This window comes from Sinocyclocheilus rhinocerous, unplaced genomic scaffold (assembly GCF_001515625.1).
Source record: "Sinocyclocheilus rhinocerous isolate Xijiao unplaced genomic scaffold, SAMN03320098_v1.1 scaffold1238, whole genome shotgun sequence".
NCBI lineage: Eukaryota > Metazoa > Chordata > Actinopteri > Cypriniformes > Cyprinidae > Sinocyclocheilus > Sinocyclocheilus rhinocerous.
The window spans coordinates 129907-155309 of NW_015662954.1; the positions used below are offsets into that span (position 1 = coordinate 129907).

General features: G+C 37.8%; 1 protein-coding gene across 1 annotated transcript in view; it reads right to left on the reverse strand.

Moving 5' to 3' along the window:
* Positions 1 to 18570, reverse strand: part of LOC107728529 (nuclear factor 1 A-type) — a gene marked incomplete at its 3' end in the record, with an annotated part of 146372 nt that extends 127802 nt beyond the window's left edge. The window contains exon 1 of the mRNA XM_016538732.1: positions 17954 to 18570. Within this exon, the coding sequence (XP_016394218.1) occupies positions 17954 to 18028 (75 nt within the window). The remainder of the gene's footprint in view (positions 1 to 17953) is intronic.
* Positions 18571 to 25403: the final 6833 nt, after the last annotated feature.

Genomic DNA, 25403 nt, shown 5'->3' on the forward strand with positions numbered 1-25403 from the left:
ATTCAAAGAGACAGGATAGTCTGTGCATGATCTGATGTTTTATTCGGACCCAGAATAAGATGAACATCACGGAGCGCTGATTGAAAACAGTTGTTTTCACAGAAAAACAGAAATGTTTGGAAACATGAAGACATTAAACATACGATTGCGACAATATGCGGTTTATTTGTGTTTTTCAAGTCATCTCCAGGTAATAAATAAAGTATATGAACAATGCAGTGCTAATTGACATAGCATTTATTACAGTAGGCTATAGAAACTATTCTGCCTTATTATGTGATTAAAAGTGTTTGTAGTATATAAACAAATCATTATTATTGGTTATTGTCCAGCAGTTATAGATTTCTAAGCCAATTAAAAGCTAGAAATTAGAGAAAAATTAAAGTTGTCTATACACTACCAGTCATAAGTTTTTGAACAGTAAGATTGTTAATGTTTTTTAAAGAAGTCTCTTCTGTTCACCAAGCCTGCATTTATTTGATCCAAAGTACAGCAAAACAGTAAAATTTTTAAATATTTTTTACTATTTAAAATAGCCTAACTGTTTTCTATCTGAATACATTTTAAAATGCAATTTATTGTGATTTCAAAGCTACACTCTAAAAAATGCTGGGTTAAATACAACCCAGTGCTGGGTAAAATAGGGACAAACCCAGCAATTGTTTTGACCCAGTGGTTGTGTTAAATGTTTAACCCAACATTCTGGGTAGTAACCCAACCACTGGGTCAAAACAACCCAATTGCTGGGTTTGTCCCTATTTTACCCAGCACTGGGTTGTATTTAACCCAGCATTTTTTAGAGTGTGCCATTGCCGAGACAGACAGATAGTACATACACAAACTCGTGCTGTTGCTTGAGCTAATGTTGGCGTGTCAGATGCTCAAACATGAAAAGCAACCACTGGTATTGTAGGTTACAATTTAAAGTCTACACTGTAGAAACAGATTTTTTCAAAGATTACTAGATTATGTTTTACAAGAAAAAAAACACTATTTCAATCTTAAATTAAATTCCATTTCTTTGTAATCTTTGGTGAAATTATCAGGAATTTCTGAGTGAAACTTGTTTTACTACCAGAATGAACATGGCAGGGGTAAAAACCTACAAAGACTTCAACTCTGGATGAAGGATACAGGTGAAGAATTGGGACAACATCATTTACTTCACGCAGCCCAGTGAGGGGTGGGAGAGGAGCAACAGTGCATCTGTCTCCACATCTCAAATCAACACATCTTCAATCTCACACCAGTCTTAGTTGAAGTTTCATACTCTTCTTTGGTATGAGTCCAGCAAGAGCTTATATATTGTATCAAATCATCTGTAGGAGAAGCTAAGCTGTTTCAGACAAACTGGGAAGATCTGTATCTACATAGCCTAAATGTTTGTTTTGACAAATGTTTAATTTGAAAATATTGAACTTACATTTTTTATATATTAAATATATATTACTTAATATATGAAACATTAAATACAATAAATTGTAGATATATAAAATAGTAAATTAAATTAATTAATAAAAATGAAAAATTATTCTAAAATTAATAAATATAACAATATTACATCAAAATAAGATTAAATAACAATAAACACAGAATGAAAATGAGGATGTGAGGATAGATTTACAGTCTTAAGTGTCCTGAACAGTTAAACTGCCTGCTGTTCTTCAGAAAAATCCTACAGGCCCCACAAATTATTTGATTTTCCAGCATTTTTGTGTATTTGAACCCTTTCCAACAATGACTGTAAAGATTTTGGGGGTTGTGTAAACTTTTGAACAGAATGAAGATGTGTACATTTTTCCTATTTTGCCTAAATATCATATTTTTTCATTTAGTACTGCCCTTCAGGAGATACTTGCATGTTTCCCAAAAGATAAAATAAGTTAAATTTACCCTAAACTTCAAATTCAATGAATGCGGCTCTTAATGCATCAGTGAGCGTTTAAACCTTCTGTAATAGCTGCATAGGAGTCCCTCAGTTGTCCTCAGTGTGAAAAGATGAATCTCAAAATCATACAGTCATTGTTGGAAAGGGTTCAAATACACAAAAATGCTGGAAAACCAAATAATTTGTGGGAGCTGAAGGATTTTTCTGAAGAACAGCAGGCAGTTTAACTGTTCAGGACAAACAAGGGACTCATGAACAACTATCACCAAAAAAAAAAAAACATTCTGGTAACAACACAGTATTAAGAATCAGTAAACTTTTGAATGGGGTCATTTTTATAAATTCAACTATTATTTTCTCCTGTGGACTATATGTAAACATTGTTTTTTGTGAAATATCTTATTCAGGTCAGTACTAAATAAACAATAACATGCATTTTGTATGATCCCTCTTATTTTGGTAAAATAATTAACATTTTGCAGATTCTGCAAGATGCATGTAAACTTTTGACTTCAACCGGTTATACACAAATATACATATAGTACTACAATATGTAAATAAATTTATATTATAATATAATTTAAGAAATGAGTCTGTAATGGGCAGACGTATAGTTCCTTCAACATGTCGTACTGCATGCCATTTTGTTTTTTGTTTTTTTGTCTACTGGAAACGTGTCTTTTGTTTCACCAGCTTTATGACTGACAGCTAGATTCAAAACGTAGTCTATAAGAAACAGAATTCATGATACACAACCTGCTAAAACGAAACGTTGAGTTTCACTGTATACGGCAGGAGCAAAGTGTGACAGCGCAACAACACGAGGATCTAAACTCAAGGGAGCGAAGGTGACAGGCCAGGCAGACCACACAGAACTTGGACAAATTAGAGAGGAATTCCAAAGGAAGTGTTTAGTTTTCAGCTTCACTTTCAATAAAGCTGACGCACCGCGTGTGTGTTTGATTGCTCCCTCCACCCGTTCCCTGTACATGCATATGGTCCATCTCTTGCTCTGTCTGCTACCTGAGTCCTCTCCATATCTAATTTTTTTTCATTGCAGCATTAAATGGATGTGCCCTCTCGAAGGAGTGGGTCAGCACTTATTTCCGCACAAGTTAATGAAAAGCACATGGCTTGGGTCCTGTTTTAGTAAACCTCCTCCCTTTGGTTCATCCATCTCTTGCCAAACTTACTCCTGCTCTCGATGGATGATGAACCAAGCTCAACCCTGAAGGCAGCAGACTAAAGAAAACACAAAACCGCCTGAATCCAGAGCCCGATGCCAAGTGAAAGAATATATATCACTGCCCGTCTGCATCGCTGTCATTCCCTACTAAGACAGCATTACCCCCCTTATAAACGAAGGCCAAACGGAAGAAAACGCAATACCAAATATGGCATCTATAGTCCCATTTTAAGGTGCAGCCACATTTTTGCGCAAGTTTCATCATGGTCGAAGACTGACACGGAAGAGAAGAAATTGTTGAATAAAGTTTTCTTTGCGCACAAAAAGTATTCTCGTAGCTTCATAAAATTACGGTTGAACCACTGCTGTCACATGGACTATTTTAACGATGTCCTTACTACCTTTATGGGCTTTGAATGTGTCAGTTGCGCTGCAGTCTATGCAGGGTCAGAAAGCTCTAGGATTTCATCAAAAATATCTTCATTTGTTGGGTTTGGAACGACATGAGGGTGAGTAATTAATGACAGAATTTTCATTTTTTGGTGAACTATCCCTTTAAGTGAAGATTACAATGAAAGAAAACATAACCCCAAGTATGCCATTTATAGTCCCATTTTAAGGTGCAATCAAATTTACTGTTTCTCTGTGAAGCTTTACAGGCAAATTCCAGTTACTTCAATAGGAATCTGCACAATTGGAAGTTTCGTGCAAGAGTGTTAAGGTTTTCGATGCAGATTTGGTCAGGTAAATTCGCCGCACTGACCAACAAAAAGTTGCTTGGTTTGTAAGGGACTTCTGTGTGAGCTGTGCTTTATGCATTGCTACATAACTGACAATTAAAAATGGGTGTTTTTGCCTGCGAAATTTCTCCTATAATTCATTAACCTGACCACACCTTTACAGTTAAAATGTTAATTTAACTCCTGAATGTGCATTTGCTCTATCAGCCCTAAAAACTGTTCTGTTGCGCAAATTTAAAGCTAAAATAGCTCATTTTATGACACAATTGTTGACAAAACATACTCCTGATTTGAATGTAATCTTGACCAAGAATTCTGGACTTGAGCGACTAAAAACATCTGCCACCCAACGACCCGACTTGTCTTAAAAGGTACTTTGATTACCTCCAATGATCTACTAATATTGTAAATCAAAGCGAGGAGGACATTAAAATGAGTCCTAGTCCCAGCTGGCACTGAATCCGTCCCCGGCGAGAGCAGGCATGTATGCGGGCAGGCAAAAGAGGCCAAGTGTATATCTGGAGGAGTTATGACAGGGCCAGGGAACCGGTGAAGGATGTGGCACATCTGACTACAGCTCCAGCACCATCTGTCAGCCTGGCAAAATCACTCATAAGCAGGTTACAGCTACGGCCTCCTGCAAGCCCTCGCTGCCTCTTATCTACATGCTAAGTGACCCGGCAGAGGGCAGAGTGGGTATGGAAGGACATGCATGAATCATGATGCACGGTATTGCGGAGACCACCTTTTCAGATGCAAGGGGCTAGAAGACCTCACCATCACAAGGAGGGGACATTAAAGGGTAAAAGATTTTTAAAAAACAGCATTTGAGGAACTCCAGTATTCTGGTAATCTTTCTGCATGGTACAACTTTACACAAAATGGCTAGTTAAAATCTGTGTATAAATATAACTGAAAAAAGCTATTAAAAATAAATAAAAATGTCTAAACTGTAAAACCAAACTTGGCAACCCAATAAGTATTAAAAGTGTTACAGATCAAGTTCCAGCAGTGGTGCGATAAAAAAATTAAAAAATAAAATGCGTGTTTGGGTTGAGTTAGTTTGTATGTGTGTGTGTTGATATTGGGACAGCTGGAGCCAATGGGCCATGGGAATACACTCATCATGAATATTCAAGCCCAGCCTCTGGAAGAAACAGCCGCCAAAGTGATGTCACATGTTCTAACAGTTGTGCGAGGCCACTTTCTGGGTCTGCTGGAGGACTGCATATCAAAAAGAGAGGGAAATGACGGAGATATATACTTGCAGTGTTCCTCTTTGTTTTTTTCTAAAACTGATCAAAAGTATTTCCTCCGGCTACTGAATATGCTCCACAGCCCCACCTAACTTTTACAAGAGACACAACATGTATAAAGTAGCTTGTAGGTTAAACTGAGAAAATATTAACATACATTTGGCAAAAGCTATGTGAATCATCATTTGAAACCGCACATCCTAAAATTAAATAATGCATCAGGATAGAGTTAACTTCCTTTTCCTTCAATAATCTTTTCCACGTATCTCTATCATGTTCGGGGAATGTTGTACTGCGAGCCCTGAAGCAACTGTTTCAGGGTTAAATAAAGTTCCAAAAACAACTTTTCCCTTAAATATTACAACTGTACCGTTCACTCCCATTACCGATGGGAATAAAGACAAATCCTCATTTGGCTGACCAGATGTTCCAGCAGCCAGCAACAACTGCCTGCGAAACCTGCCGTTCCTCAAGAGATGCACAAAGATCACAGATGCATCATCTGTTCTCAACAACAGGAAAACAATAGCATATTTTTAAAATACTCAGTATGATCTTTCATCTAAAACTAAGAATTAAAATAGCATCCGGTGGTATCGGTTTAATGACAATATAAACATAAAAGCTTAATGCAAAAGGGACTTTATTAGTAGTTTCCTTTATGTGAAAATAACATCTTATTTTCGGCATATGTAAAAAAATAGAAAAACATCAGGTTGTGTTTAGTTCTATTTGTACAGTGAATTCAGCTCAATTTTATTTTCCAGTTTTCTTCATGGTGTCCGAGTCATCAACGCAATGCAAGCCAAATCTGTTTCGGGAAACTTTTGTGACATGGAAGTGGTGTAGAGCACAAAAGCAGATGGGATAGATTAATTAGCCAATGTATGTTTAAGAAGAAAGGTATTTATTTGCGTGAGTGGCCAGGGGCCGGAATTAAAAGACCGAAAAAGAAATAAGGGACAGGCTAGTCTTTTTTTTGGGGAGGGATCTCGATGAAACTGGCGTTTTCACAAGCTAGGAGCTATCAAGTTGCAACTTAAAGTGGTTTCAGGGAAATCATAAATAAATAAGAATAAAACAGGCAATCTGGAGCAGAGGAAAGCTCTTTGTTTACTGGCTGCTCAGGGGACCTGAAACGGACCCTCCGAATAAATAAATACAACCGCTACAGGAAGTTCAGCTGCTTCCCCTCAGGTCCAGTTTAGTTTTATTAGCTACAGTCCTGTAAAGATATTAAACAATGACTGGCTCCCCTCCTTTCTCTCTCAGTCCTGCACGTGTACTTGCCCCACCGCATGCTCAAATACACCGTTACCCAGCTCAATACAAGCCTGTAGAAATCATAAACATCCTCTCTCCGAAGAGATCTTCCAGACGTACTTTCTCCAGGTGCACCTCAGACAACAGCCAACTAATCAGTACTGGAGCACTGCAGAAGTGTTATTACCTTCCCAAATAGCAGTGCGGCGTGGGCAGACCTTAAAGGAATAGTTCACCCAAAACTTAGAATTCTGTCATTGTTTACTCACACTCACGTCAGTCTAAACCAGAAGTCAAAAGGTGAAGTGAACTAGAACTAGACCAAGACCCCAAAAAAGAGGGAAAAACAAAAGTGTTATAAAACCTTTAAAAGGTTTTACCTATAGCACTTATTCTGTTAATGCAATGTTCAATAATATGTCTCCATGTACCTTGAATGTGGAAACAGGGAGAGGAACAAGAGGAGGACAGGTGTGTCAGTGCACCGGTGCCTTTTGAAGGAGGGCACTGGGTGAACAGCTTGCTCTCAGCAGGGGTCCTACAGAAGGAGCAGGTGAAAAGCTATCCCCCTGCACCTCTTTTACAGTGTCTACCTGACACCACATTGAGCGAGGGGGAGAGGAGAAGAGGAAATCAGCCGATGGAGTCGTGAGCGAAGACGCCATCTGGCAAAGGTTTTCGGTGGCAAAACATGAGAGAAGCCATGCCACGGAAAGGTCAGGTAATAATGATGCCACTATCCTAAAGGATAAGGGGCTTAGGCATACATATGTATGCCGGTTAAACTTGAGAAAGAAGAAAAAAGACAAACAATATCCTCTCTGGAAGTTTTAGGAAACTGAAAATAAACTATTGTTCTCATATATACAGCGGGCAAAGTTCATTTATGCACCTGTAGGGGGTACCAAATGCCACAGCATGAAACATTCATATTTACGGACGACAAGGCCCAGACCAACCTGACACACAAATTAGCTCTGGCCAGAGCGAGCAACCGCTCAACCAGAGATCTCCAGCTGGACTGGACGCAGGTCCAGACTGTCATTTACAAGCCCACTAAGCTTCAATGGGTCTCACGTTTCATTGCTCTATTATTTAACAAACCTTTTCGTTCTTCTCAAACATTTCTCCGTATGTTAACGCAAGTCACAGTAACATTGAGTTTAGATGTTGGTTGAAAATGTCCGGACAGAGAGGCCCGTTTGCCTCCCACCCCCCACTCTCTGTTGGGACACATAATCTGGTTCATTAATGCTCCCAGTCGACCATCAGGGCCAGTCTCCCACAGATAGCTCAGATTTCAGCCGCTCGACAGTGGCGCACCTGTGCCATCACCTGCTCTGCACACATTTAGTGCCGTTTTACCAGTATGTAAAGAAGTTTCTACTTAAAGGGTATTTCACCCTCTTATTGTGGGACGAAAAGGAACTGACCGTTTCAAAGTGAAAAACATGCAGCCGAAATTTTAAAGTTATAAAAAAAGGTCGCTGCCGAACTTTAGTCTCGGGCCCCGGTTTCAGGGGGACCCAGAAAGTGATCGCGATTTCGACTGAACGATCACACTAGGAGGAGAGTGTTGAATTGTTTGTACTAGGCCCAAGAATTGCTAACTGTATCCCTGGAATCAGTGTTGCCACAAACTGGAACTTTTGTCCCAGGCCCCCATTTGAGGGGGGCCCGGAAATTGATCCTGCATTTAACCAAGTGATTGCACCGGTAGGCCTCTGATGAAGGTTTTGTAGCAAGCACAAGAATTGCTAACTGCGGCCCAAGCTATAGGTAGAATATTCCGAGTCAAAGAGTACGAGAGCAAAAGAAGAGGATCTTTGTCCGGGGAAGCACATTTAGACACGGGAAGATGGAAACAATTAGAGTTAAATGGGACCTGAGTGTGCCAGCGGATGGCTTGGATTTGCAGTAAGGAGGATTCCGGCTGGGCAAACTGATTGCAAGAGGATGTCTCCACTTAGGAAGGCAACGCCCTCACCTTCTCTCGACCACACCGCAACATTTAGGCTCTGGGATAGAGGGTCTGGCTGCCACCCAAGAGCCGGATCGCTGATGGGTCTACACTGCTGCTTTACCCATTCAACTTCTTAAAAGGTTTTTTTTTTTTAAGAAGGATCCACTAAATTCTGCAAATGTTCATGCAGCAAACCTTGTTAGTACGTGTGCCAGTTAAAGAAAAGGAGGTAATCTGCGTGGCCCAATTTTTTGAGTCCACTGTGGGCTTGCTTATCCGGGCAGATTGGAACCTCTATTGGCTCTTTTTATTATTAGACATGAAAGACTTATACATACACACTTGGCAAGCTCAAACTCTGTGTGAATATGCACAAAATGATACCTCGGAAGGTCCAACCAGGTCCAGTCCAAATGCTGCACTTATGAGTGCCATAACTTCAGCATATTCCAACTTTCGCCCTGTGCCCTCCAGCGTGGCCCTTGCCAGACAGCAGGAGGACAGCCGGCCCCTCGCTGGCTTGTCCCTGCCAGCATCCCTGGGCCGCAGAGGGGGCGACAGAGATCCTGGATGCATCAGGGCTACAGATGTGCTGCCAGCTTTGCCAGGGGTCACCTTGGAGAGGCCCGTGGCAGCTTGTCCCCTGGCTCCAGCTGGCTCCCACTTTAATCTGCCCAGAGAGGGGGAGAGCAAGACATCCAGGCAGGAATACAGCATCTCATACAGGACAACCCATGCGGATACCACTTTAGGTCTATGCCCTGTTTGGTTTAGCACTTAAATGCAAAATGGATTAAACCTAAATGAGACTCTTGCATCCTGTAGGAGGGATGCTGGCCTCCAGAGATGCCCCCACCAGCTGTTAAGCCTCCCCAGAGTCATGGGGTCAGCAGCACCCCCTGTTGGCAGCATGTGTAACATGGCGACAGGCTCAGGGGGGTCATGAGGTGCCCTGCACCAGGCAGACATAAGTAATGGGGCCTCCCTGCTAGGAAGGCACAGCTCTGAATCAATTTAATTAGATGGGCGAAGCGGGATGAGTAGAATAAAACACACCAGGGCTCAGGCTTTTTTTACATGTAGACCGATATCATGATTGCTATTTTTTTTTTTTACTTAAAAATCAACCCTAGAATGTTTTATTAATTACATAGCATTTTTTTAAAATATATGGGAAAAATTACAAATAAATAAATATAAAAAGATGAAGGGGATGTCTTCGTAACTTTGCAACCTCTAATTCATTCCACCCTTCAAAATTTCAGGTGGACAGTGGTTGAACAGGTAGACTATGTGCAAGTGACACATCTCTGACCTTATGAAAGTAGGCCAATTCTCTCATTATCTGGCAACAAGCGATGTTTCACAGAGGAGATTGCAGTGGTGGTCTTATCATATTTAATCTCCTGATTTCAGTGACATCTGTCCATACTGTCTCTCTCTCACATGCAGACACACACTCTGTCCTCTGTATGTCCTGTCTCCATCAGCATCGTCACCCAACCCTCATATCTGATCATTCGCTGGTCAGTAATCTCACCTAATCCAGTCAGGCACTTTTAATGAATTAAGTGGCAATCTAGATTTTATTTTCAGTAATCATCCACTCATCTGATTGATTGTAAAATCAGACTCTATATCAGATAGATGAGTTTTAAATTCCTATAAAACTCATTCTAACATGTCCTAATTAAACTAGGACACATGTGAGACATTAAAATACTAAAAAGACAAAAAACAAATGCAGTTTTAGGCTGAATTTTGTGCATGAATAGAGTCTAAGGCCAAAATGCTGGGGAAAAGCCCTCACATGTCAATTTCTGCCACAGCTTAAGTCCTTTACAATCTGAGGAAATGACCAATTCTGTATAGAGGACACCAGTATGGCACAATCAAAGCATTATGTGACCACACAGACAGTGAGATGTGAAGACTGAACTCATTGTGCCAAAATGAGAAATGGGAATTTGTATTTATACATTTATACACTTTAAAAATGTTTGGATTTTATTGCCTTACATATTTCTTAATAATATTGATAAAATAAGTGCTGACACTGCTTTGTTTCATTTTATATCATAATATTATTATATTTATATTAAAATAGAAATTAAAAATATTTTTCAAGTACATGCATTTAGCAAAAGAATTCAAAAAAGATTAAAATTGTATTTTAACTAAATGTAATTAATTTTAAAATAAATGGGGAAAAAATTAAATGAATTTATTCAATTTTATTTTTATGATTTAAAATAAAACACCAGATGTACTGCTTAACATGTAGACAATGTAATATAATTTTACATTTATATGATGCTTACATTATGTAATTGCATGAATGTCATTGCATTATATAAAAAATATCAAAACAAGTGGTATTTCTTGAAAATAAGAAAATAACTTCAAATGTACTGACACTTTAGCAAAACATTTCCAAAAAGAATTTAGGTTTTTAATCCAAAAATAAATAATTAAAATAAAATAAATAAAACACCAGATGTACAGTTTAAATTTTTGACAAATTAATGCAGTAATTTGCAGTTGTAACATATAGAATATATTTAAATAAAAACAAAGGGTATTTATTGAAAATAAGATAAATAAATTAAAATTAAAATGTACAGTCACTTTAAGCAAAACATTTCCAAAAAGAACTTAATCCAAAATAAATAATTAAAAGAAATAAAACACCAGATGTACGGTTTACATTTTTAACAAATTAATGTGACACTTTGCCATGGTCAAATATTTGTGGAACATGTCCACAGTTTTTCATGCATCGACTAAAAGTCACATTGAAATCAGCTGATTTAGTTCTGAAAAAACGTTTTCTTTACAAATACCACTTGAAATGATCAAATGCAATGCAATTATTTTATTTTCAAGTGTCCAAATACTTTTCAGCATGATTGCCAGTATGATAAATGGCAATGTCAGGTATATGTTGACTTATTTCAATTTTAAGATTTTTTAGTCCTGCAAGTAAGCATCACGCACTGTGACTTACACAACGGAAGGTGTGGTTCAGCAGCAAAGTACTACGCTCATAAATCAAATAATTGAATGTTTGGAGATCACTTTGTCAGATATTTTGGAGCAGGTGAGTGGGGTGGTGCTGTTGGAGACTAGAAGGGATAATAGCTCTGGCCATGATCCAGTGATACCAGTGAAGCCCCGCACCCACAAATATTACCCATGTTCCCCCTTCAATTGGCGACTTACACCTTTTTTTGGCAGCAAAAACGGTGGGTGGCTGGAGACCAAGAGAAAGGCTATGGAGAAAAAAAAAATCAGTTCTCACCCCCCTAACACACACACGTACACACAGATACAGACGCAAAAATACCCCTCCAAATACCAGATGGTGTTTTTGGAATCTGTTTCCTTTTTTTCATGACCAAAAAAAAAAAAGACAACTCCCAAGAAACACGCATTCTGCATACTTGGGTACAGATCCATGCAACCACCGTTGCATTCACGGAAAGACGAGTATCAAGTGAGACATGACAGCGAAAACTTTATAAACAAGCTGATGATTATGGCTTGGCAAACACGAAAACAGACGAGCAGAAAAAAAGTGCGTCGAACTGCAAAGATGAGAGTGTTTGGTTGAGGCCATAATTGGTAGATGAATGGCTGAGTGCCATGGTTTAGAAACTCCATACCTGGTTTAGAAACTCTTCAAAAAGACATCCTGAAGAGCTGATATCAGCCTTTCTCCACCATTACAGTACATCAAGCCTGTAGAGAGTACGGAAGTATATGGAAAAAGTACTGAAAGTGAGATCTTCACTGAAAAATGTCAGTGGATTTCATTACATCACGCATAAGTGGGTATAAATAAAATAAATCCAAACAGTTGTTGGTCTCTAAAAGTGGGCACACCAGTATGAACTATTTCTACTGGATTACAGCTGAAAGATGGATCTCTCTCATAAACTCTTGAAAATGAAGGTTGCAAAAGGGTTTTTTAATAGCGATGCCATTGAAGAACCATTATTTTTTCCTCAAAGAACCTTTCAGTGAATTGTTCTCAAACAAACCATTTTCGGTTCTCCAAAGAACCTTTTACTGAAGAGTTCTTAAAATAACTATTTTTGGTTCCTCAAAGAACCCTTCAGCAAACTGTTTTTAAAAGAACCATTCTTGAGAACCTTTACCTTTCACTGAACAGTGGTTCAGTGAAAAGGTGGTTCACTTTTTAAAAGAACCATTTTTTCTTAGTTTGAAGAAGATTTTAAAAATCTAAAGAACCTTTCTCCACTTCTTTTTGTGAAATGTAAAGATTCCATTGATATTACATGGTCTTCATGGAACCTTATGAAGAAATTTTATTTTTAAGAGTGAAAAGAAGCATCTGAAGGGAGCATCTTCACTCTTATTGTCCCAAACAAGACAAGAAAAAGGCACCAGACTGGCCCAAAGACCCAGCTGTCTTGGCCAGTAGCCACGGTTCTCTAGGGAGCGAAAGAGAGAGGGGCAGATAGAGAGCGAGAGAGTACGAGAAAAGTGAGGGACCTGGGCGAAAGAGCGACAGAGACGGGGAGGGGGGCTGCCCTGCCGAGAGTGGCGTTCCACACAGAGCCATGCCAGGAATAGAAAGGGGTCCTTTTTCTCACATAGCGACCCCTAACCCCCACTAGACAGCAGGGATTTCACACGCATCTCTTCCACACAATTGATCCTTTCATTCCACAGCATAGACACACAGAGACGGGCTTAGATCGAAAAGAGGGGGAGGTACGTAAGGTATAAGTGAGACAATGGGACGAATCGTCTCACAAACAGCTTTGATAGCATCAGGTCAAATATAGACGAACGCAGACACTTTGCATGTACGGGGAGGACTATTTTGTGGCAGTTGGGCCAAACTGTCTTTAGCGCTCACTCTACATGCTTAGAAAGGGCCATTTGGCCTTGGCAAGGGTATAGGTGTCACATAGCAGTGACAACCCGGCCACTGGGAACAGCCATCAACCTGTCCGTGTTGCTATAATGGAGAAGCCGCTATAATGGAGAAATGTAGGACATTATACATTTAATATGCATAATGTGTATAATGCATTACAGAGCAACACTTTAAAGGCACGCAAAGCTTAAACAGCTAATTATATATATATATATATATATATATATATATATATATTTTGGTAGTCACATATACACTCTCTAGAACTACAAAATTGATATACATAAATATACCTTTGACTCCAAATTCAGCTTCCTATACTTCCTGTTATTTTCTTTTTCCTTTTTATTTTGACACAGAACCACGTCCAAATCTGATCCTCGTTTCTTCGCATCTCCTGATGGAATGCCAACAAAACAATCGCGTGCCAAGTGCGAGTTTCAGAGAATGCTAAAATTCACCTGTCAATATTCTCAGAGCCCATCACTGCATTAATTTATTGGAACATGCATTTCACAGCTTCTGGCAGTTTTAATATGGGGGGGGATATATATGTATAAATATAATCAGAAGATAAAAACAAGTAACAAAATGAGCTCTTGGAACTGGGCATCAAACACTAGGCTCATGAAGCAGATATACATCACATTACAAAAGAGGCAAAGACACCCTCAGGCACATTTTCTACAAAAGACATTAAACATATGAACGGATATTAGAGACTTTGCTTAAGTCAAGCAGAATGTCTCTAAAAGTTAGAAACGACTTCATAATGCAAGTCAGAGTAACTAAAAAAAATCTAGACAACAAAACGCAGTATAGTTCTAAATTGCTCTTTTTAAAGGTGCTGCTCTGTCACCCATTGACAAATTAAAGCCGACTCCATCAGGTGGGTGGTGAGTCACTCAGGGCTGGTAACGCGGCACACATTAACAGATTGAGAGTCACTGTACACTCAGTGTGAGCCCTGAGCACCAGCCCAGCTCTGGAGGTCTGAGCGAGTGGGATAGAGAAGCTGCTCCCTCGCTTCAGGGCTCGGCCTGGAAGTCCCAGAGCAGAGACACTGAGAGAGCATGCGGTGCTCAGGAAGTTCAAGCAGACAATTTTAATCCTCCAATTTCCTCCACTCTAATCATTTCTCCGTAGTCCACGGTGGAGGCCAAATTAGAAACATCTTCCACTCCGATGTGACAACAGGCGGCAAAAATGGGATGTTGTGTAAAACAAAATGCCACGATAGATTTGTCATGTGTTGCGTCATAATAAAACCGCTTCATTAAATAACCTAAAAGTAGAACTACTTTTATAACAAAAGTCCTAATAAAACTCCAGCTGTGAGTTGTTTTAATAAACTATATGACATTTTGCTTATTTCACTGCATGGTGAATCATTATAAAACGTAAGAACGTTTCTATTACTACATATAAAAAATACACAATTAAACTGTGCTAGCAGTGTGTGTTCAATGATTTATCAGTATTTGATTTATTAATAAATAAATGAAGGGCGCAAGCAATCAAACATAATTTCTCATCTCTATAAAAAAGTTCTAATAATCTAAATCCAATCAAAGAAATAATCGCAAAATCATGAATCATTTATTTTCCATTACATACACTCAAGGTCGCCTTAAGACTTTAATGAACAAGCTGGATGCAATTATATCACGCTATAATCATAAGGTTCTCCTCAAAAGTTAAACATATTTAAACGGCACGTGCGAAGAGAATTAACACGGAGGACAGTGTTTTTGTCTCTCTTTTAACCTAATTTGATCTGTGATGTTAGCGCTGCGGGCGGCACACTCCAGTGGACCCTGACAGCAGCGATCATATAATGATTTTATGCCCTCAACCTATTTCCTCCGACTCTCGTCCTCAAATTTTGTGCCTCTCGGGGGTGTCTGCTCACTGACAAGCAGATTAGAGAAGTGCCAGTTGTACAGAGGCTAAAATCCCATTAGCCCCTCAGGTGGTAAGAGATCCCATCATTGCAGCATTAGCGCACTAGTGAGTGGACATCACTCCCGATCTGGTCCACCCCAAAAGTGAAAGCAACTCAGGAGAACAAGTGGTGTTAATTGCAGCAGGTAATGTAAAACAATGTCTACATGCATGTCGGCAATTAAATAAGCTTTATAATGGATATGGATGATGTCTTTCTTATTTTTTTTTGAGGATGTCAGTCTTGCTACTTTTAAACTATCCTAATTTTAGGAGTAACTGCCACTGAAAAACAAAACATGATCTGACAACAGCAAAGAACTGAAAGATTACACTATGCACAAATATAAAGAAAGCTATGTGAACTTGGATTTTAATAAAAGCTCCCATTTTAGAATAAAAGTAAACAGCGGCATATTTGTTGCCTGGATGTTTCAGGCATTGAAAAAGCAGGAATGGGCAAAGAAAAGGTGGGCTGAGATTCTACAATTCACTACAATTCATTTTGAAATAAAAAAAAAAGACGTTACAGAAGCTACCATAGAGAGAATAATACTGTAATAATACTACAATAATACTGTTTGTTCACTTCCTTTTTTATCTTTTCTTTTACAATATATAAATCCACCATGTAATCTAAGGACAAAATTAATTCTCAAACCAAGTATTTATTTTATCTAATTAAAATATTGAATGATATTTTTAAGTAAGGTCAGCAGGAGATTTTTATTCACAGAAAAATTTTAAACTTTAAAGAAGAAAAACAGTGTAAGTAGAACAAAAAATGACTAATACTAAGTTCTATTTTATACCATTTAAATTTTTTTTTTTTGCACATATTTGTTACATTTAAAATCCACTACTTTTGATCTATGAAATGAAATACAGCAAGTACGAATGCATGCAAAATCTTCTGATCCAAACATGGCCACATGTTGCATTACAAATAACATTTGTACTATAACCAAAGACAATTTAAAAACTCTAACCTATATTTCAAATTCTAATAACATTCCAAGCAAAACCATCCAATATATTTACATTTAAAATGTGATTTCAGAATTTCAAATCATATTAAATCATTTTATCCAAAGAGAGACAAAAACGCTAATATTCTAATATACTTTAGCTTTAAGGTTTTAAGACTAGTATAATTTTGAAATGTTAAGTTGTTATTAAGTTGTAAAACATTAACACCAGCACAACAGGAGTGAAAAAAATCATGCCTCTATTTCTCCGTTATCTTTGCAATTCAAATGAATAAGATATTACAGAAAGTGCAATTTACGATTAACATTTAAAAAAAAAGAAAACTCGTAAAATAAACACAAAATGGAACTACTAACAAAAATCTAAATTTCTAAAAAAAAAATCCAAAATTAGAAAGAATTTAAATCTAATTAAATAAAAACTTAAAGGGATTAAAAAAAATTAAATAAAAAAAAAAGTCCCCAAGCTCACATTCCCACAGTGCCACATTGTGTATCGCAGAGAAGAATTCATACACATTACCACCCTCAACTTGACAGAAAATGCACCGATCCCATTAAGCCCTTCACACAGATACCAGAGTCTAACATTTCTCTTCCTCTAATCTGGGTAGTTTCCCATAAAGCCAGTAAAAAAGACTCCAGTTTCTCTCTCACCAACTTTCCTCAGCAGTGTCACACAGAGAGACAAGCTTGTGTGACCCGGGTTAGAGGGGAAAAGTGGAAGGGGTCTGACATCTGAAGTTTATGCTCCCCTAACTGGGAAATAATAAGTTATTGTCCCAGCGCAACACAACTACCTTGTATTTAAGGAGTGTGTGCAACAAAAAAAAAAAAAAAAAGTTCTTTCGGACACCATGCAGATTTGTTCAAAAAATAGCAATTATAATAATGAAGGCAATAATGCGGTTTAAGTTCAAGCCGAGGTAATGAATCAATGCCTAATGAACCCAGGACGCTCTGGAAAGCCTTTCATGTGCCCGGCTCATTTGTAACTGCCGGCCACAATAGACTATTGTGAATCCCTACCCCTCCTCATCTCGCTGCGATCTACAAACCGGTCTTTTTTTCCTCTCCCACTTTCACCTCTTCTCATTTCTGAGCCGAGCGACAGTTATGTCAAAGGTTGTCTGGCCTCACTGACCACAACAAGCAAGTTAATCTGCCCCGGCACAGAGTCCGTCTTGTCCCAGAACACTTTGGAGTTTTTTTTTCCTTCTCCTCTCCATGCTTTAATTGCAGCGACGGAGTGTCACAGCCGTGGAGCGGAGCACCAAGCGACCGCGCGTGGACCACAAAACCTCAGTGTAAACAAGGGATTAAAAGAATCATCCTGTTTTTCCTTCTTTGGACTCCTGCGCAAAACTTTGGAAGACTTTGCTAAGAGAAACACACACACACGGGACGTCTCGTTTACGGATACGGACTGACAGCAGAAAAGTAATGAATGAATGAGAAATGCGTAAAGTGACAAAAGAGCTTTTGCTTCCACGTGGATGTTTTTTTTTTTTAAATAGTCGATTGTTCTTTGACATCTTGGACAATAAAAGAGGAGTACATTAAAGAGCAAACAAAGAAAACAAGAGTGACAGGACCCACAGAGGAGCTATTAAGTGGAACGAAACTACAATAAAAAACTAATTTCGACCAACTGGATGTAAAAACTGAAGAGCGGAGTTTCAAAAAAATTAAGTGTGTTGTGTGTGTGCATTGGAAAAGAATGGAGGGAAGTTTTACCTAAAAAAAAAAAAAAAAAAAAAAAGGTAAAAGAAGAACAAGAAGAAGAAAAAAAAGGTACATTCGCTGCCAACTTACCATCCACCAAGTCCTGGCCGAGATGTCGTAGCAGAGCTGCCATTTGATGGAGCCTTCCGAGGTTTTAGCTGCCATTACGCTGTCAGCAAGCTTTATCTGATGCTAGTGCACTCACCGGAGATAAGACACCTAATTGAGAAAACATTTGCACTGGCATGTTGGGCAACATGTAGCCCACTCCATACCATATGGAATCATGGGTAAAAAAAAAAAACCTTGACAATGAACCAATCTCACGCAGACCCCGTGGCAAGGTGAGCGGCAGTCATCTGCTCACAGAGCGAGCTGTCCTTAAAAAAATACACCACAATGATGAGCCCTTTTTTTCCACATCACTGAGTGCCTGAGGTCCTTTTTTCTCTTTAATTAGGGCTCGCGCTTCATCATCACCACTGCCATCATCATCATCATCATCACTATCACAATTTAGTTGACTTAAGTCTGCTCAAGATCTTTTTCTCCTTTATTCACTTGTTTTTTTTTTGGAGGAGTGGAGAGATTTAATAGGACAGAGTCAGGTTGCGGGAGTTAAGGGAACGGACTGATGCGCCACAGGCTATTAGCCTGAAATTCTGCTGGACAGATGGAACTACTTAAAGACTATCATGCAATGTTTTGTTTTGGACTTCATCCCCGAGCCGGAAAAGGTTTCTTTTTTGGGGCGAATTTATTTTCGAATCGTAGAGCGCACCAACAAACATATTTTACGCCTATTGACAGTTCTGCTTTGACGATGTTGAAATGATATTACTTTAAATTATTAACAAAGTTAAGGCACTGACCATCTCAATAGCATTTACGGCGAGTCCCGACCTCTGTAAGTTTCTATAGTACTTATTTTTTGCAATAAAACACTTTTTCTTTTTCTTAATTGACTTTATTTTTTACTTTATATTATATATCAATGAAATGCGTTTTTTTTCTCCTAAGCTCAAAAGTGATATAGTGACAGAGGTTATGAGAGGTCTGGGTGCTTCAGGTGCCTAAGTAAGGGGAATACCTGAGATATGGGCGTGAGAGGGAGAGACTAACCATCAAACAGTTCTCCCATTGTGACGAAGGAATGTGATTTAGCCGGAGATATTGGGAACATTGTTGGGAAAGGAGGAATGGAGCACCACAGGTAACCCTTATCCGAAGGTCTGAGTCACTAATCGCAAAAGTGAGCAGCAAACCTATGAGCAGATTAAAAAAAACGGTGATCAAATTTTCATTGTGAAAACTGTCTTTTTTTTTTATTGGAATAATACACTAAAAACACACCTCTTCAATATTTCTTAAGCTTGAACCAAAATAAATTAATAAATAAAGTAAGGTTTCAAATACTCAAAATGCCCTTAAAATGGATCAAATTCAACATGACTAAATTAATTAGCAATATTAATAAAAATTTGTTTTATAAATATATATATTAGTAAATATCTTTTTTTTTTTTTTTAGAATTTTAGCTTTATCTAAATTTTTTACTATTATTATTATACATTTAATTTTAAGTTCTCTCAGTGTGAACTTTCTGACTCGAAATAAAACTCGTAGCTGCTAAAACTCAGAGTCCGCCACAGTAATGCCGGGTTCGGTGAGAAATGACGGCAGATAATCTTGCGAACAGAACGGCAGGGGTCTGGACACTAGCCCTGATTGGGAGCCGTGCCATACGGCCAGCAAGCACTGTTTACTATATACATCTCACAGGTCATCAGGGTCCACACACAGCCGAAGAATGGGCTAACATTGCACAGGAATGCAATTACAGCCCTCTAACTATGAGAGCTTGGGGGGGGTTGGTAATCATTTCAACAATGCAGTCTGTTTAAGTGGTATTGCTTCTGAACAGTTTTGTGGATCCAAACTGCATATAAATGAGGAGAGATGAATTTAAATGAAGTGTGTTGAGCTCTGGATCAAACCTATTAGAGTATATACATGTAAACATATATAAATACATTATTTACCAGCTGAAAACTAATTTGTCTTAATAAATAATTTACAGAAATATAATTTTAAAAAAAAGATTTGACTAGATTTAGCATTTTTTAGAATTTACATCAAAAACTCATCTTTTAGAATGATTTTTTAAAAGAATTATGAAGATAAAATTGACACCTTATCTTATGTGTGCACAAATAATTTAGACCAAATGAACACATGATAATTGTTGGCATCAATCTCATGTTCCTCTGTTGCCCAGTAGAAGGCACTCTTGCACTGATCTGACCTGCTTTGATTAAACTTGCTCTCAAGTTTCACATGCAACACTTTGTGACATTTTATAGTATATTCTTACCTTAATAAACTTTCTCCTGATGAGGAAAATAATATACTTGAATATATAGCTGGCTCCCTTTCCCTATGAATTAAAAACAAACAAAAAAGAACTGTATTCAAGTAGGTTCAATAAACAATGTATATCAAACACTGTGGATAAGCATCGATGACAACACACATTTGCACACAAATAAAGTGTTTAGACATTCTAATGACTGATATCTCTATCATAAGCCATAAATATTAGATTTTTAAAGACTTAGTCTCAATACATTAAAAAATACAGAAGCTTGCAGTAAAGTTTTAAGACTTGTCTAATCCTGCTGCATTCATATAGTGGTTAGAAAGTCTATTTCAATCAATGTGAAAAATCAAAAAAGTAACCACATGTGCATGTATGGCATCTTCTTGCTAACCTTATTTTACTTCAAACGCCCCAAAACAAGATTGTCTACATCTGTTTTAATTTTGTTCTTTCATCTGGCACAAGCTTTGCAATGGAAAAGTACTCTGCCACCTAGCAATGCCCAAACCTTCACATTATTCTAGATTACTGGAAACTTAGCAGATCAAAGGCAGGTCTGAAATTTACAAGGTATAGATCTATAGCGTCCAAGTGCCGAAATGAAGATCTGTTTTGTGGCAAATTCAGAAAACACCAGCTGGAAGCCTGCAAACCATGAACGACATGTTCGTGAAACCACGCTACATTGGCGTTACTAACGATTTTCAAATTGCTGATATGACAAATTTATTTTCCATATTTCCTCATTTTCTTCCATATTGTCACGTCCATTTGAGTTAAATGGATTATCAAAAAGCGAAGAAAAAAATCTAGGTTGGAGACATCGTTCTATCCATTGTTTTTAAGTTGTGTGGAGGCAGATCTGAAACTTGCAGTTGACTGTAAAAAAGTTTTTTTTAAATAGACAGGGTTTAAGGAGACAAAATGACATGAGAAGTCCGGTGAAGTTTGTTGTTTAAGAAAGACTGACATTTTGATTAAAAATAGTCAAAAAATAACAATAAGATGAAAACAGATAGAGTGAATGCTCATTTCATGCCAAATTTAAAGTTTTCACTCTGTCGAAATATAATTTATTAAATTCTTGCAATAAAATAAAATTATCAGCTGGTATGAATAATACTCCTGTGCATGGCCTGAAATAGTTTCAACATCCTAGAAAATCTAATTCTAGACAAAAGAAAATGTCTAGCAGAGCAAACTTGAGAGCATCTGACAAAACCAGGAAGCACCAGTGTTTATTTCCATGCATTCTCCCTTCTGATTGTTGGCAGATGCCATTATGTTCCAGGTTATTAAACTGTAAAGGGAATTGCATGAAGCCAAATAAACAGTTCCTCTTCATCTGTGGTCTTGTTAGCATCGATATTACTCGGCTGTTATGACTGATACCTCAACAATGTCTTTGAAATGTCACATGCAGAAATTCTCTAAGCCTGCTACAGTCCAAGACAAGTACTCAAAAGATATGAGAGCTTAAACTATTGCAGACAAGCGATGACAGAAATACTTCCCAAGAAGCCATTAATGTGAGAGAAATAGAAGTCTCATGCCACTGTGGAAAACTTCCGCTTGATTTCGCCTGCTAGACAAACGCTAAACAAAGAAAGTAATAGGGACCTGCTGCAAATGCGCTCCACCAATTAGAAACACACCGCATGACCGTCTGCCCCAGCGCGGTCCAAAATGTTTCAATTTGCCAGAGGAAGCCAGGGAAAACCATCCAATAATGCACCCATTGTTGGAAAAAACCTGTCTGGAATCAATGAGAATGAAATCCAGAACAATTTACTGGAGCTGCACGGCATCTGTCTGGAAAAACACGGCCGTTGTTATTCATAGAGGAGATTTATATATTGGTGCGAGTTGGAAAGTCGATTCAAAAAGGTGTGGAAATAATACAAATAAAAGTAAGAACGTGAAACGAAAGGGACAGCTGGTCCCAATGCGCACATATCTGTTTGTGTTTATGGTCAATAGAGCCTGTGTTCGTGAAAAACTGAATATCGTGCGTGACCGGTGCCAGAAGCGCACAGCCTAAGACTAAGGGCCTGGCAGAGATAAGAAAGTTGGGTAAAGAGAAGAGGCTTGAGCTACGGCCATGAGGACCATCTGCTTCAAGCATCTACACGAAGCCAAGATGTGCTATACCAGCTTCACGTTCATTATAATCACACCCAGGCAACTTTTCCTGTAAATATTGGAGTTGATAAATGCCTTTAAAGTGATGGTCATTTTGTTACCATGTTGACACGAGAGCAAACTCCGAGACAATTAACCCCACGCAACAGATTAATGACTGGTTGGCAGATAACCTTTCTCTGGAAGTGTCCTTCAGTGCTATTTATACCCACACACCTTTAAAGATATCATAATGGATCATTTGAAGGCATTCATCAATTTTGTTAGTGGAAAGTTGATGGCTGAGTCGAGAAAAACATACAACTTTTGAAGGATTTGCTATGTTGCATGAGTACGAAAACTGGGACGCTGGAAGAAAAAAAGCCCTGCAGACACTATGAATGGCGGCCAAATGCTGATAAGGTATGCCAAATGCCACAGTGCTGCATCTCCCCAAAACAAGATGTGGTGCCATTCTGCCATTTAAGGCAAGGCTCTTGCCCTACAATATACCCGCCTCAGTGATGTCCATCCTGGCACATCATAGTTAATCACAGAGAATGGCGATGAATGGCGGCCAAAGCTGTCACTGAGATGTCCCATGTCAGCCAGCAGCATCCTCAGCACTGTTGTCTTGACCTTCACTCATCTTCCCACTCATCACCCCATCTCCTCAGTCCTGTAAAATAAATAGCATTTATAAAAAATATACATCTATTTTTAATATATATTTTAATTATTAATATAATTTAATTATATTTTTATTAGATTAGATTAGATTAGATTCATTTATTAATGTATTTCATTTTTTTTATTTAGATAGATAGATAGATAGATAATCTTTGAGTTACTATACTCACGTTTAAGTATTTTAAAGAATATAGTAAAAGTCCAAAAATATCAATGTTTGATGATGGTACCTTGTCCTCATGTCCAAGTAGTACCATAATACTAGCCTATATTGGCAGATACCCAACATTTCTTATAAGACATTTAAGAAGTAGGCCTATTCACGAACTAAATTCAGATAAAATGGCACCTTAACTATGCAAATTACGGTCTTAAGTATAACATTTATCTCGACTTGTCCGTTAATGAACAGTGAAACGATATTTTTAACAAAAGATACACAGTTCAAACCTTACCGCTCTGGTAAATCTTTTTCTCACGCGCACCTGCTTGGTTGTCGCGGGAAACCGACGTTTCGCGCACGCGCATAAGCCACAACACATCTTTTCGTAGGATACAGAATAATGGAAATGCTGTTTTTGCCTCGGAGGTCTAGAAATGTTATTCATAAATACCTTGAAAAAATACATGATGGTATATCTTAAAGATCCATAGGCGTTAAAAAAGACGTCAATTTTACTGACCATCATCAATGATTTTTCAACTGTGTGTTTAGCTTAAAATCATATTAGGCCTATGTTATGTTTCTTCATCTTAAAGAATCAAGGTAAATATTTTACCTTACCGATATTTATTCTCTGCATTATTCTGCATTGCTCCCAATGAAGCTTTGTCAAAGTATTCAAAATATGTGGAAATATTGTTGAATTTAGGAAATGTTAGCTGCCAGATTAGCATAGCAGGAGTCAGCCATTTTATTGTAAGATAATATAAATGGGTCATTTCTAGTATTAGGTGCCATTTGAGTCCCCATGACATAATGTGGAATATTTTGCGTAAAAATGGGTTAATACTTGTTTCTGAATGCTAATCTTACAAAGTTACTGCCCCTCTACAATCAAACACAATAAATATGTGCTTAGAAATTAATTAATTAAAAATAATTACTCTTATTTTAGTGCAAGTAGGCTAAAATGCCATGTCCCCAAGTAAGCTTACATAACTTCAGCAACAAATATAAGTAATAAAAATCAAACAAATTCCAATTTTTTCAATATTGTTGTATATTCTTATTTATAATATTTCTCAACAAAATATATTTTTTGTCATTTTTAATGCTTAAAGTCTTTAAAAGATTGAATTGAATGTCCCCCCTGTTACTCTGATGAAAAGTCCCTCTGAACACGGCCCTTGAATGTTTCTCTAATAACACGATTCTCAGGAAGTATAACACTTTTTGGTGGCAAACTAATTCTAAATCTTTAATTCACCCTTTTTTCAGTGTTTTATAATGATTCACTGATGTGGTAAAGCATAACGTGTCCACTCTGTTATGCTTATTTCTAATGGAAACTGATAATTTTTTGTAAGTTTGAAAATATGGTTAATAAGCAGGTTAAAAATCTTCCTCTGTGATCACTACGCACTAGCTTGTTGTTTATTACATGAGTAGCAATAACTGACTTTAGCATAAAATGTCCCTCCTGTTACTGTCCACCCTGTTACTGTTGTATGTAAATATTAAAATAACGGTGCATTCAAAACACTTGTTAATTGAGATTAGAATGTCCTGTAACAGGGTGGACATTTGGTCCATGGAATTCCATGAAAAATTATTAAAGAATAATATCCTGAGCTGGACCAACATATTTTTCTTATAGTGTAACAAGCCCTTCTTCAGATAAAATGATTACATCATGGAAATGTAAAAAATTTTTTATGGAAAGTTACCAAGCTGAAATGGCACCGAATAGTAAGAATGACCCAAATGACACTGTGGGGAAAGTGCTCATGATGTTTCAAGAAAAAATAAAGTGGACAAATTTAATAAATTAGTACACATACTTGAAGAAAAGCACAACTGTATATTGTTATGATGACTCTTTGTTTGGTGTGTACACAAAAATAATGAGTCTGTAGGCCTACTTGACATAATTTATTAGATGTGATTGGATGAAAGTCCATCAGGGTAAACTGAGCTACTGTATCCCAGGCATCATAAATCGTAGCACACTGTTCCCTCTAGAACAGGGACATCCAGAATTAGATCACTGTACGGTGATGAATGGAGGCATTAATTGAAAATCGTCACTATAGGTGCACAACATATTGAGATTTTGGCAGAGGGCCTTGTATGCAAGATAACGTGTGGAGAGAAAAATGAGAGTAAATGAGGAAAAATGGAGAAAG